The sequence below is a fragment of the Seriola dumerili genome, unplaced genomic scaffold, assembly GCF_002260705.1.
Source record: "Seriola dumerili isolate Sdu_G_001 unplaced genomic scaffold, Sdu_1.0 BDQW01000017.1, whole genome shotgun sequence".
NCBI classification, from domain to species: Eukaryota; Metazoa; Chordata; class Actinopteri; order Carangiformes; family Carangidae; genus Seriola; species Seriola dumerili.
The window spans coordinates 12,641,805-12,656,330 of record NW_019174272.1 but is presented as its reverse complement, the minus strand read 5'-3'; the positions used below and the strand labels follow the sequence as shown (position 1 = coordinate 12,656,330).

General features: G+C 42.6%; 1 protein-coding gene across 1 annotated transcript in view; it reads right to left on the bottom strand.

The window, feature by feature from the left end:
* The window catches only part of LOC111230193 (AT-rich interactive domain-containing protein 3A-like), an 89,405-nt gene that overhangs the window by 72,737 nt on the left and 2,142 nt on the right, over positions 1-14,526 (bottom strand). Inside the window, exon 3 of the mRNA XM_022756838.1 lies at positions 2,047-2,127. Within this exon, the coding sequence (XP_022612559.1) occupies positions 2,047-2,127 (81 nt within the window). The remainder of the gene's footprint in view (positions 1-2,046; positions 2,128-14,526) is intronic.

The following is a 14,526-nucleotide window of genomic DNA, read 5'->3' as shown; positions in this document are numbered from 1 at the left end:
TGTCACTTTTTCACGCTGTCACTCTATCACTCCTTCACTCTTTCACTCTTATACCCTGTCATTCTTTTACTCTGTCACTCTGTCACTCTTACACCCTGTCACTCCTTTACTATGTCACTCTGTCACTCTTACACCCTGTCACTCCTTTACTATGTCACTCTGTCACTCTTACACCCTGTCACTCCTTCACTATGTCACTCTGTCACTCTGTCACTCTTACACCCTGTCACTCCTTTACTATGTCACTCTGTCACTCTTACACCCTGTCACTCCTTCACTATGTCACTCTGTCACTCTTACACCCTGTCACTCCTTTACTCTGTCACTCTTTCACTCTGTCAGTCCTTCACTCTGTCACTCTTTCACTCTTATACCCTGTCACTCCTTCACTATGTCACTCTGTCACCCCTTCACTCTTTCATTCTGTCACTCTTTCACCCTCTCACCCTGTCACTCTTTCACTCTGTCAGTCCTTCACTCTTTCACCCTCTCACCCTGTCACTCCTTTACTCTGTCACTCTTTCACTCTGTCACCCCTTCACTCTTTCACTCTTATACCCTGTCACTCCTTCACTATGTCACTCTGTCACCCCTTCACTATGTTACTCTGTCACCCCTTCACTCTTTCACTCTTATACCCTGTCACTCCTTTAGTCTGTCACTCTGTCACCCCTTCACTCTGTCACTCTTTCACCCTCTCACCCTGTCACTCTTTCACTCTGTCAGTCCTTCACTCTTTCACCCTCTCACCCTGTCACTCTTTCACTCTGTCAGTCCTTCACTCTTTCACCCTCTCACCCTGTCACTCTGTCACTCTTTCACTCTCAGTCCTTCACTCTGTCACTCTTTCACCCTCTCACTCTGTCACCCTCTCACTCTTTCGCCCTGTGAACTGTGTCTGCCCCCTCATGGACAGGAAGACCCCTCAACATTAAAGTGTGCTGCTGTTCTGCTACATTTCAAACATTTGTCAACATATGGAAGTAAAGAAGAAAGAAGCACAACACAATCCTCTGAGGGTGGAGACAGTGTCTTACTTCAAATGACACCTGAACAGATTCCCTGCCTCTCAGGGGCACCGTGTCCAGGATTATGCAAATGAGCTCTCACTGATTTCCCTGTAAAATTGAGTCTGTGACACAATGACCAGCAGCGAGTCTACATCCAACCTTCCCTCCATTTTACCTGATTACAGTGACTGTGTGTGGCTTTGCTTAGAAGAGCAAACCCTGACAGGACCTCACCAACTGTTTAGCAGCTGTTTGCACACTAACTCCAAGTTGTGTCTGTGGTAAATATTCTTCTCACATACTGTGGTGACATGGGGTTGTAGTTGTGTGAGTTCAGCTGAATCCATCATTTATGTAGGTTTATAGTTTTATCAAAATTCTTCAAACCTTACAAACTGAGTTGTAATGTGGGGTTTTCACAAATCACAAATTCACAAATCAATTACTTTGATGATAAATCATAATCATAATGTTCCTTTACAGCTAACAAGTGCAGTGTCCCCTCCTTTTAAGCTCTGTGTTTGGTCTCCACCAGCTACCGAGGGAAATATCTGGCTGTTTAGCTGCTAAATGATCCACTCTGCTCTCTGCTTGGTGCTGATGTAATGGCATTAATGTGCTGCCTTGATTCACTGTGACACTGGTCAGGTATATGGGAGTATAATCCTGATTTATGTTCATTAAATTGTCGTGCTGTACTGTGGAGGTGGCTCCTGCACCTTTGCAAGTGACCTGTAACCCGACACTGTGCCCCTGCCTCCACTTTATGGCTTCTCTTGATTAGTGGACTGAGTGGGGAAGCTCTCTCAGTGGAGTGTCACCTCACACTTCTCTATCAGCCGGAGAGGGTATTGTCTTTCCATCGGGCCGCAGTGGTGTGAGAGGAGAGCAGGAAACATGACCAGCAGCTATTGTTAGGTGGATGTCACCCTGTCACTCACAGCCCAATGAGTGAGGGGAGTGAGGGGTGAGATAACAGGTCTGTCTGTGTGTGCAGGGGGAGATGGTGATTAGTGATGGGGGTGGAGTTACTGACCTCCTGAATCAGAGGCTCTGAACTGCCACCGCCACTTGAATTTCCCAGCTTCCTCTGTGCCGGCCCGCTGCCTCGGCCTGACTGAAGACATTTAAAGGAGACACTTGATTATCTCTGTCTGATACTGGAGGCAGCAGCAGAATCAACAGATACAGGTGCTGTGATGTTAAATGAATGAAGTGCAGGAGTATTCAATTAAAATTTAACCACAAAATTTCCTCAAGCAGGGGTTGGTTGCACAGGGTGATAATACCTCTTCTATATAATAATAAATATATAATCCTTTAGCATTTCAAATACAATAACAGCTCTAACAAGTAACAAATACATGACAGAGGGAAAAATTCAAAATGCTTCATTTTACAAAATGCAATAAAAAGTGTAGCTTGACTTTCCATTTTTCTTCTCTATGATCAAAGCGATAGCTCGGGTTATTTGTCATGGGGTTGTGTGAGATAGTCATGCATGGTCAGTGTGTTACCTGCAGTAAATTCAAATCAGCTGCCAGTTACGAGAGGCGGCCGGGAGCAAGGCACAGAAGCAGAGCGGTGACTTACTGTGCATGGGGCCAGCAGAAAAAAATGTTTTACACACTTTTACACTTTTAAAAGACGCGCACCGAAACAATCCAATATCTGTTTAAATGTACGCTTTTAGAATATTTTCAGTGCTTTATCTACCTGTCAAAACAAAGTTTTGATTCACTCAGCTGACCTGTGGAATAATACAGTGCGCTCTCTAGTTCCGCTTGTGGGTAGGAATACGCTAGTTCAGCAGTTGAGAAATTCCTAGTACGAAAGTAAAAGAGCTGTTTTGACGGGAAGATAAAGCGCTGAAAAAATTCTACATGAAGCGTACATTACATGAATAATGAATTGTTTCTGTGGGCGTCTTTTAAAAGTGTCTAAAACATTTTTTTCTGTTGGCCCCATGCAAAGCAACACACTTTGCTCTGCTAGTGTGCTGTGTTCCCTGCTGCCTCTCCTAACTGGCAGCGCTAAACTATCATTTTGGAGGATCTATCCATGTATCCAGCTGGATCATTATGAAATGATGATACAAGGTTAATAAATAATATTCCTAATCTACTATCAGTGACATGTGGCCACTACCAGTCTGCATTATGTGGGCGTAGATGTGGATATGGACAGTAGGGACATGTCTCTACCATCTCAGAGGATCTTCCCATTTTAACTCCTCTGTGTTTCAGCTAAGATCTATGAGCTGTCAGGTTTGAGTTGGTCATCATGATACAGGGTGACAGACATAGAGGAGTCTCATCACTGCATCACTGTGTTGAGCAGTTGCAGCAGCAGCAGTGGAGACTCTGAAACAGTATTTATAGTCTAAAGGTTTCACATGTCACAGAAGTGAAAACGTCTTCACATCAGCTGATGTTATATTTAAATTTGTTCACGTGTTAATGAAGACATCAGGACCTTTTAAAGAAGAACTGAAGTGTCAGTAACAGCTGAGCTCAGCTGATCAGAAAGTTTTGTGATCAATCCAAATATTGATCTGCTTTGAAATCAACTGGAGAAATATTTACTATTGAAAGCTATGATGTCACACACACACAGACAGGTGAGCTGCAGGCTCTCAGGTGAGCTCTGATGTTAAAAAAAAAAAAAAAAAAAAAGAGATAGGGAACAAGTTCCCACTTTATTTTTTCAATTTGACAAAAAACATCCAAGATAAAACCAAACCTACACATGTGTTATATACACACCCCAAAAGTACACATGTAGTAAAATATAAAAATGAATGCAAACTACCTGTGGTGTTTCCTCTGCAAAGCAGATGCAAAGAAGCCATATGACGTCAACTTTTACAGACTCAGCTCTTGTTCTGCCAGACGCTTCTGTTGAGCTGCATTGAGGCTTTATGAAAAGTCCTCAGTGAGCAGGATTAACACGGAGGTTAATTAACTTATGTTACACCTGATCTTTGTGGCCCATTGACCTGAGCAGATCCAGATTATCCTCAATCTGGAGCCCCACAGAAACACTGAGACCAAGCTTCAGCTGCACACACACACACACACATACACGCATTTGCTTCACTATCTGACATGTGAGTGTGTGTCAGAGCACTGATACAGAGAGGCCCCTCAGGCTTCAATAGGAATGTAATGGAATGGTATGCATTATGTGCACACACACACACCTGCACAAACACATTAATCTATGACAGGAGGTACAACAGATGGAACTGGTGTGTGTGTCTCTTTCTGTCAGCCAGTCGCCTTTTTTGCATGTACGTCCACCCCCCACCAACCCCACCTCGAAAATACATGCAGTTCACATTTCAATCCTTCCTGGGTTTCAAGTGAACTCTCCTGAATTACCTCGAAACTCTCTTGTCCATGTGTGACCGAGGCAGATCTACATCAACCAGCAATTCTCTCTAAATACTCTCCACCATGCTCTGACAGTCAGAGAGGAAGGGGGGAGGCTGGGGGGGATTCACTGTGCTGGGGCAGCGAAGGTGCGTAATCCAAGAAACAAGATTGAGGGTTTATGTCACCCAGTGTGAGCACCACAGAGAGCCCAAGTGAAACCACAATGTTTGAGGTTTGATCCAGACTTAGAAAACGTCATTCAGTGTCTTAGGGGGGGCCAGGCCCGGATCTGAGTCCACTTGACCCCAAAGTCCAGTTTGTTTGATTAATGTGAACACTGTAATGTGTCCGGGAACGGATCAACCAACCATTCTCAGGTCCACTTGAAAAGGTGCTCTCAAGTACAGTTCATATGTACTTGGGTACAGTTCACATCAGAGGTGTGGACTGCTGTTTACAGTGTGACATCATAACTCCTCGACCCTGAAAGCATCTCTCTGGTCTGAAGAAGCTATTAAATGATGGCTTGAAAACACAGTTGGACTCCTCTATGTGGGACTTGGTAATGAAAGCAAAAAACACTGACAGAAAGCCTGAGGATTACACTTTTAAATGTAAATGTAAATTTAAATGTAAATGTATGAACAACTGTTAAAACCAAGGACCTTAAAACCTCAAGTCTACAAAGTCACAGGTATAGTAATGTAGTCATCAGCTGTGTCCCAATTCAGGGGCCGCATCCTTTAGAGGACGCGGTCTATGAAGGTGTGGCCATTAAGGCCGAACTGAAATGAGATGGTCTAGTCTATGGAGGATTTTTGCTTTGCGTCACCAGCTGCGCCGCTTTTACTGTTGCGTCAAAAAGTGCAGCTCCTGTCGCCTAGCAAGCTTGACAACATGTAACTTTTTTTAACAAAAACTTGGTTTTAACAGATACACCATTATACACCTTTGAAATGGGACAGTCTAGTTGCGCTGCTGTGACACAATTGGTCTTCAAATGCAGCCTCTGAAGGATGAGACCCTGAGCTGAGACACAGCTAGTGATGCAACTGAACTCTTCTTCTTTGGCCGATCAATCACAAACCAACCAGGTGCATACTGCGTACTGTGTTGGACTGTGTAGATACATGAGTGTTCTCAGGTACGGAACAAAATCGCTAATGTGTTGTTGTTGGACCTTCTTACATTTCTGTAACACTGATTATTGAAAATCCAACCCTACTTCACAACCTTACTCAACAATATGTCGTGCATTTCCCTGCATTTGCCTAGACAGGGATCAGCCCAAGACTGTCGGGTTAAACGTCACCAGCTTCACAGATTCATCACGTTGATCACGAGTTGCAATAATGACCAGTGGAAGACGTAATTCTGGGCTTGGGTGATAAATTAATATCTCGATACAGCTTGGCCCAAATATCAGGAAATACGATTTTATTGTGATTTTTTTTTATGCAATAATATATAATTATACAATTGAAGTTTATGTTTCCGGTCTAATTGATGCTGACATTCAGACTCATCAGCTTGTGTGATCAATATTATGAAAAATATTGCGATATTATTGAATATTGGCCTAAGCTCATTTCCATCAGTCAATGTAACTAATCCCCAATCTTATGGATATATTGCTATGTTGTGCAGACAACCATGTTGAGTCGTCTGATGATGTGAACACTTGTACATCACAATCATGTGTCTTTCTTTTATAAACACATACACAGGTTGTACGCGCTACCATTGTGGACTGACCGACCGGACAGCAGTGAACGCCTCCAGGAGTCATTATACAAGAAACAATTCAGCACCAACGACAGATCCTCTCATCGACCACACAGACCTTGACACACAAACACAGACTTTTATGGCAGCAGTCTAATCTGCTAACTTGGCGTTTGTCTATCAATGATTGCTCAATCTTGTTAGCGCAGAGCAGCTACCCAGGTGGCACATACAAATCTGCAGCCATTGACTGTACAAGCGTTTCATTACATACACTGGGTCAGAAAAATGCTGAATGGTCATTATAGTGAATGCAAATGAGGCTGAAGGTCATGTATATTGAAGAATCAGTGGATTTTTCTGCCCTAGGTATGTTATCTGTGGCCCCTGAGACAGGCTCTGATCTGTGTGCAGCGTGTACAGGCTTCAGTCACAGGAAAACACCACACTGATAACACCACATGAAAAGGGACATTTCTACTGAATAACCAGTTTTCTTGATGCATGTTTCACAGCAGTACCAACCTGAGAAATTTAACCTGCTCCCTTCAAAGGTTATCCATGTTAACAAGTCATTTAGACTCAGTTTTTCTTCAGTCCACAGGACTGTTAGCTGCAGACGTTGGCTGCTGGAAGGAACGTTTTCAGGTTTCAGGATCTGATGATTTCATGTCACGATTGATTTCAAACACATCCAGGATCTACTTCTCAAGCGAATTGCTGTACCAGCTCCACTCTGTCTACCCTGATATCGTGGATCCAGCAGGATGATTGCCTACTAGATGGCTTTGCTGACCGGCCCAATTATATCATGTGTCTCTATCACAGGGTCTCTTTCATGAGTGACATATTTGAAAATCAATTCAAGGTGAGCTAGCAGCTCAAGGCAGATGAGAAGGTGGTGCCAGGAAAGGACTTCACTTTAGTAGCATGGCAACAGCTCGGCTACACACAGTCAGATATTTCCAAGCATTAACTTCTGAGGCTGAAAAATTAAGCCAACAGGGAAGAACCAAAAACTGCAGTTCCTCTAATGACCACTAGAGGCTGGCTCCAAAAGTGAGTCAATCCCAATAGACTCCCATGTTAAAATGTCCAACTTTACAGCAGAAATAAACATGTTTACAGCCTGGTACAGAAACAGTTTTGGTCTCTAGAGCTAATTTCCTCCCTCATGACAACAGTACTGGGAGTGAATTTTTATACAACTCACCTGTTTACATTTTATTAAGGCTTAAATGTCTGCCTGATTGAGGGCGTGGCTGCTTTGAGTGACAGATGAATGTATGCTTGCCACCAGCCGACATGCACCGAAGGATGGGCTCCACACGTGCCCTTACTCTTTGCCGATTTTTGGATTAGCCGTGAGTTCGGTGGACTCAGGTAATGCCAAGATGGCGACAATGGAGCAGCTCACTCTGAGCTTCAAAACCACTCTTCAAAAACCTGTGGGTGACATCACAGAGGCTACGTCCATCTTTATTTACAGTCTATGGATATTTCTCAAAGCAAAGTTGTCTGTAAAGTTTGTCGGTCATCCGTCCAGAGGTGATGCAACAAATCTATTCAATCGCCTGAAAAGGGCAAATCCAAAGTGTTTGACTCAGGGCGGTAAAACTCCACTCTGTGCTGTTCAAAGCTGTGGACAATACGGGATTTAGGGCACTGATGCAATATAGTGTTTTAAATGGTGCCAACAGATACGTCCATCAGCTGGTCTGAGTCTGAATGTTCTCAACAGTGCAGCTCAGAACTGAGAAGAACAACCACAGTTGAGATCACGGACAACCAAAAAATAGTCAATGATACAAAAACAAAAGCGCCTGATTGATTCTGACTGTGAGGAATCTAAAACCAACAAATGTTGAGTATTTCAACTTAAATATTTATTTATTAAAATGATCACTGATTTATTTGTGACAGTTACTGCCATCCACATTAGGTTCTTATGTATTCCAGGTTGATCAGTCAAGTCTGAACTACTTTCCAGGGACACAGGAATCTTTTTGGGAGTGGTGACTTTGATCAAAGGAACCAAGGTCTAATCTAGTTTATGGACCGTAGATACTGGCTCCCTGGTCTGAGGGTAGAACTTGTTATACTGTTGTTGTTTCATCTTTATGGTTCTTCAGATGACTTTTAGTTCTCTTATTTAGTTTCCTGACAACTTTGATGATTGTGGATAAACTGAACCAGGCATTTATACAAGTCTCAGCAGGTTGACTTTCATAACATACTACAATGAGTGTGAACCCGTGACTGCATGGCAATGTTAACAACACAATTACGAAATCTAGAGCTAAGTTTTCTACTTAAGTATAACACTCAAGTATAACACTTTAAGGTTTAATTTCTCCTTAGCTGAGGGAGTTCTTAACGGTGTTACACAGAATGTCTTAAAAGGTTTCCTTTGTTAACGAAAAAAGTTAATTATTTTACAGCAGTAAAAGTCATGCTACAGTGGTAAAATTCTACTGTTTCCATGGAGACCGTTTGTTCACTGGCATTAGCTTGTGATACCTGTTATCACTTTTGGGACATTAAAGGAATGTGTAATGTAGAATCAACTCCTCAATGAATCAGAGGTACCTTTAGTTTTGTTTCTTAGTTTGGTCGCTATGGTGTTTTGTGCAATGGTCTAACTGACTCAGTTATTCCTTAAGTATAGGACCTTGATAGGGAGAAACATTAAGTATTTGTGTGAACATTTTAAGGAAACCTTAAGGAGAAAACTTAAGGGTGTTTTGTCCAACCATTTTTATTTTAGGGAAGCCTTAATTCAGACTTTAAGGAAAATCTTAACTTAAGGTGTTTTTCTGCAACTGGCCTCTGCTCATTAACCTGAAGCGCACAAGGCCCATGCTCTCAAGTGTGGGGGAGGGGTAGGGCTACACACTGAACTCATTTTGGAGCTGATATATCGTCTTCACCACATTTACTTATGGCTTTAATTTTTGTGACATCATCCCCTCACAGAGGGCCTGCTCCCAACCCAATAACTCAACCCTTAAGGGCCTCTCAGGGGCCCATAACCGCTGACGTGAAGTCCTGCATCATTATATTGTCTTACAGCACATTTATCCTACAACAATGGTACAAACTGACACACATGTATTTAATCCAAAGATAAGACATTGTCATGGTAACTCTGAGGCCTCACCACTGTGGAAAAAGCGAGTCGGAGAAGCAGCAGTGAGGCAATGTTTGCCCAACAGTCAGATCTCGTAAATAGAGAGGGGGGGGGGGCTTTTTTGCAAGCAGCTGCAGAAATTCCAGGCTGCTGCGATTAAAAAGTAACACCCACATTGAGGGTGGGAAAGGTGTTTGAACAAGCTGACCCTGCCTCTGTTTTAATGAAAAGAGGAGCCTTCTGCTGTAAAAACAACTATTTCTCAATGGTGCAATTGTGCCAAGCCCAGTTTTAACTGCATGCCAGCTCCCATCTCCCTGCACACAGAGAAGACACAGACAGGAGACCCGGTGGTACCATCACACTGTCATCATGAGGCTCTGCAGAGGAACCAGACTGTGGGTGTGTCTGAGGGTTGGTATGTGTGTGAGGGGGGAATTAAGATGAATGATGTTTCTGTAAATACTTGGTGAAAATGGAAAAAAGATCATGTGATCAGTGAAAATGTTGAAAATACAGCAAATGGTTTCATTTGTCTCAAACTAAGAAACCAGAATTGTAAAATGCCACAGTGAAACAAGTGGTTGATTAATTATTATTTAAAATGAATTAGTGACGATGTTGATCATCAATTAATCATTATTAAGTCATCATGAGTCGCTGAGTTCTAGCTCCATAATCTTTTCTATGTTAGAACAAACAATGAGAGAGAACAATGACATACATACATGTCATTCATTTCTCCTTATGCTGTATATATATATATATATAGATATATAGATAGATAGATATATAGATAGATAGAGACCAGTACAGACCAGATACATGAGTTTCATTATTGTGACACAGAGCAGAGACTAGTCCTCCACACATTACTGGCCCCAGGTCATCTGTGTAAAAATTAAGTTTTTAGTTATCTGAATATACACAACTGTAAACGGGGGGCCCCTTCTACACAGCATGGCCCCTCCATCAGGACCTGGTTTAGTGGACACTGTGATGAAGTTGTAAATGAATGAATAACTAAAACACAGGGACAGAGAGGGAATAAATACTGCTCCGGGATCAGCAGAACCATGAAGGAGATACCATCACTCACAAACCAGGTCACACAGACCTGTGATAATATCATGTAGCTCTGAGCTGATCACAGACTCTGAGGTCGATGTTGAATAAAAGTCATAAACGTTCTCACAGTCGTCGTCAGAGTTTATTTAAAGAACCGAAGGCGATACGATTTATTAATGAAATGATTGTTTACTGACCCTGTCACCGGCTTTTCAGGCCCAACAACCAGCCCAGTCCACCTGCACTCTTCCTGTACCTCCGGATTAGGGACTCTGTACCTGGGCTTTCGGGGTCCCCAGGGCCCTGGGGCAGTTTCCTGCATTACCATTAATCAGCTCAGGTATTAGCACTGAAAATGAAGTGTCCAGGACTTACAGACACAGTTCAGGTCCTTTTCCCCCTATCACTTCTTCTATTTTTCCTCTACAGCCTCTCCACCCGCACCCCCACCCCCAACCCCACCCCTCCCTTTCTTCACCATATAACTGTAATGGCACACACTGAAAGAATCCAGGAATGCCATTAAAGCATTTCCAGTGACGGAGCACATTTTAAAGTGCGCTGCAGCTGTTAGATGAATACGAGGAGCCACAGATCCTAACAGGGGGCCGGGCCCCACACGCCGCTCCAGCTCACTCCACCGTCCGATAAAAAAAAAACAACAAAAAAAAAAAAACTAGCTCTTCACCACGCGGAGCGTTTGAAGTGACATGTCTTACAGTAGCTTCATGTCTCCACACAGTGTTGACACAGGAGTTGTGCGGCAGCAGCATGTGTGTGTATGTGTGTGTGTGTGTGTTTTCCAGCCCGGGTCTCCTTGGTTTTATGGTCACATTAAAGTGGGTGGTGCAGGGGTGGAGGGGGAGGGGTCAGATTAGAGGGCTGATTGTTTTTCAAGACAAACCTTTGAATAAACGACTGAAAAAACACTGAGTGAATATTCACAGAGGTGGCTTTAATCGCTCTCTGCGGTTCACAGTGGAGAGCAGTTCACAGCGTCTCCTGTGTAAATGTGAACCATAATATTCCAGAGATCTGTTTGCTTCCATTCATTCATCCAAGATTTTAAAGCTGAATGTTTGAACCTGCTTGATCCAGACTTGATGTTCACTCTGATGGATCTCCACTTGATTTTCAAACCAGAAAATGAAAGGAAATGTGTGTTTGTGTGTTAAAAAATAGATAAAAGCCAGTGTACTGCTCAGATATCTGAGTCAGCCTCAGTCTCACAGTCTCATTAATGAGGAACAAAGAGTTTCAGACTGATATTTGATTTGGTGCAAAATGAGCCAAACTGCAAAAAATATCTTCACCATGAGACCAAACCAAGAGTCATTCTGTCTGTTCTTCTTATCATCTGATTTTATTGAAACAGAGCTGCATTGGTAACATGTAGATTTATTTTTTCCCTCTCTGCTTCACAAACATGTGCGTTACAGAGCTCACTGCTGCACCACGATGTTTGAAGATGGATATTTTTGCAGTGTGGATGATTTGAGTGGCAGGGGGAGGGGGTGAAATCATACACCAGCAGAGCTGCAGCTCCTCCTCCTCCAACACTTTTCTATAGTTGTTGGAAAAACAAGCTGGAAGAGGCACAATCCACGGGAAGGAGCGGCTCCACAAACACAAGCCCACACTCCGACATGTTCACGGCATCATTCGCTCAGGGAGGGAGGGGTCATGTCTCTGTCCCTGAAGATTTCCAGCAGTAACATAAAAGCTGCTTGGGCGCATATCAGTATAGAAGAGCCAGTTTTCAACGAGCCGCCGCAGACTGTAAAAAACAACTCTCTCAACATGTAACATCCCCTCACCATCTGCCTCAGGAAGCTTCTAGAAAATGACAGAATTACTACACACAATGAGACAGCCCACCTCTTTAATTACAGAGGTCACAACGATGAACTGTGGGAAATTCATCAAGTTCATGTTGTTCAAAGGAAAATCATTCTTATGACTCTGTGATGATTTACAGTCAGTTTAAAATGTGAGTGACAGTCAGTACAGAGAAAGACCTGTCCAAAAACACAACACAACACAGAAACACACACACACACACACACACACACACCGGTCGGTTCACTTTGGTTAAGGTCCAGATTTTGACTGCAAGTGGTTCCCTCTGTCATTGATGTTTTCACTCCCATTCCAAATATTATATCAACAGATTTCGAAATAAAATATCATAAAACTCTAAAGGAAAACAGTTCAGTTAAAGGATTTTCTAACTTTACATTGAAATCCCTGTTTTTTCTCCTGCTGCTTTGACTGTAATGAATAAATTCAGACACCTATTATACCTAATACTGAACTTTGATGCAGAGCTTATGTTACAAACACGGAGAAATGTTGTGTAATGTTTCTGACTGCACACATTAACATAGTGTGTGTCTCTGTCTCTTGGACTGAGGATAAATTGAGGATTAATCCCTCCACCTCTTGCAGATTCTTGCTTGAAGCTATAATCTGGTGCAAAGCGTCAGATAATGACATTTATGTTGCACACGCTTCCTTAATAAAAATAAATAAAAATAAATACATTCTATAAATCTAATCTAAAAAAATATACACAAACTACACAAACATTATGAATAATCCAGATTTCTGTGAGTTTACTTCAGTTCGAGTTTTGACTGTTTTAGTATTTGGTGTTTTAGTATTATGTTTGTCGTGTTGTGTTCATTGCTACACGTGTATATTAGACTCCATCACTTTGTCCATCAACGTTCACACATTAAAATGATGCTATTATTTAAAAAATGAACAGGAGACTGAGCAGCCTGAAAAGTTTTGGAATATTTCAGTATCAGTTCAACATTTTCCCTCAGAACCACACACACACATTCTGGATTATTTCTGAAGTAGTGTTTATGATATTTCTTGTCATAACTAGTTTTGAGCCCAGTGAACTGAAAATCAACCTACAGAATGTGACGACACTAAAAGTTCAAAGCATTTTCACCAGCGGCCTTCAAACATGGGACGGAGGCTGTAAAAGAGAGACTCGCTGTAGATATGTGGATGAGTCAGCAGCCGCAGATAAAACACATTTCCACGCAGCTCTCTGGATGGAGCTGTGAGTGTGAACAGTTTACTCTCCTCCTCAGACGCCTGCAGGCTCACATATCCCTGCCAACACGCCTGTAAATAATGTGTGCGTGTTTCAGAGAGGAAACACAGTGGAGTGTGTAACCCACCGTTTTCTTTCTGTCGTAATCGTCTGGCACAAAGCCGACTCCCAGCCACACACACACACACACACACACAGACACACACACGCGCTGCCAGACAGGGAGATCCCAGCATTTTTGGGTGTGAGCCAGGCGGGAATACCACCAGGTCCAGTTTCCTGCATTTCCTGATCCACTGCCAAAACTACACGCAGCAGCCCCCCCCTCCCTCTCTGAGCCTCAGGTCTTTGTGTCGTCTCCTCTCAGCATCTTTTTCTGTCACCACAGGAATTTCTTTTATGTTTAAAGTCTCATCTCTACAGGTTCTGCTGAACTCTGCAGCCTGTCACTGAATATCTGACTCATGGTTTTAATTAATGGTTTTAAGACAAAAACCTGATGTAAAATAAAAACAAAAGCAGGTTCAATCTATTTTTAGTTTCTTCCAGCTCTGACTCTCATGACAGAAGTTACTCAGGAGCCACTGTAAACACAGACTGGTCCCTTTTGGTCGAGATCAGATTAAAACTGGTCCGCCTCACTGGGGCCTTTTTATATTTAGCCCACATCTTGTTCCTATTTCCAAAGATGCATTTACTGCCTTCAAATGTGGTTTTGTTTTGCAGCTTTGGGCATGCTTAGCATGCTGGCTCCACTCTGTCTGCCTAGCAGCCATAAGCATCCTTTTATTGTCCCATGACCATTACACTGAATGACTACATACAAATGACCCCCACAATAACAGCACATCCTGAGGAATCTTTGAAGCATGGAGGCTGATTTTACACACAGCACGCAGCTCGGCCACAGGAAGCTGGCCGTAATGAAAATAAAAGTGTTTTCAGATTAAAGGAAAAGCTTGATAATAATGGTAAGAGGTGTATTTTAAATCCATCTGAAGCTGAACAGGGAAAACTGCTGTTAGCTGTCCACTCATACACACACTGACCTTACAATAAGAATGATTATTAATAAACCTTTAATAAAGAAGAAGCTGGACGCTCCACTGACTCGTCTCACCATCCTCCACATATTACTCTCTC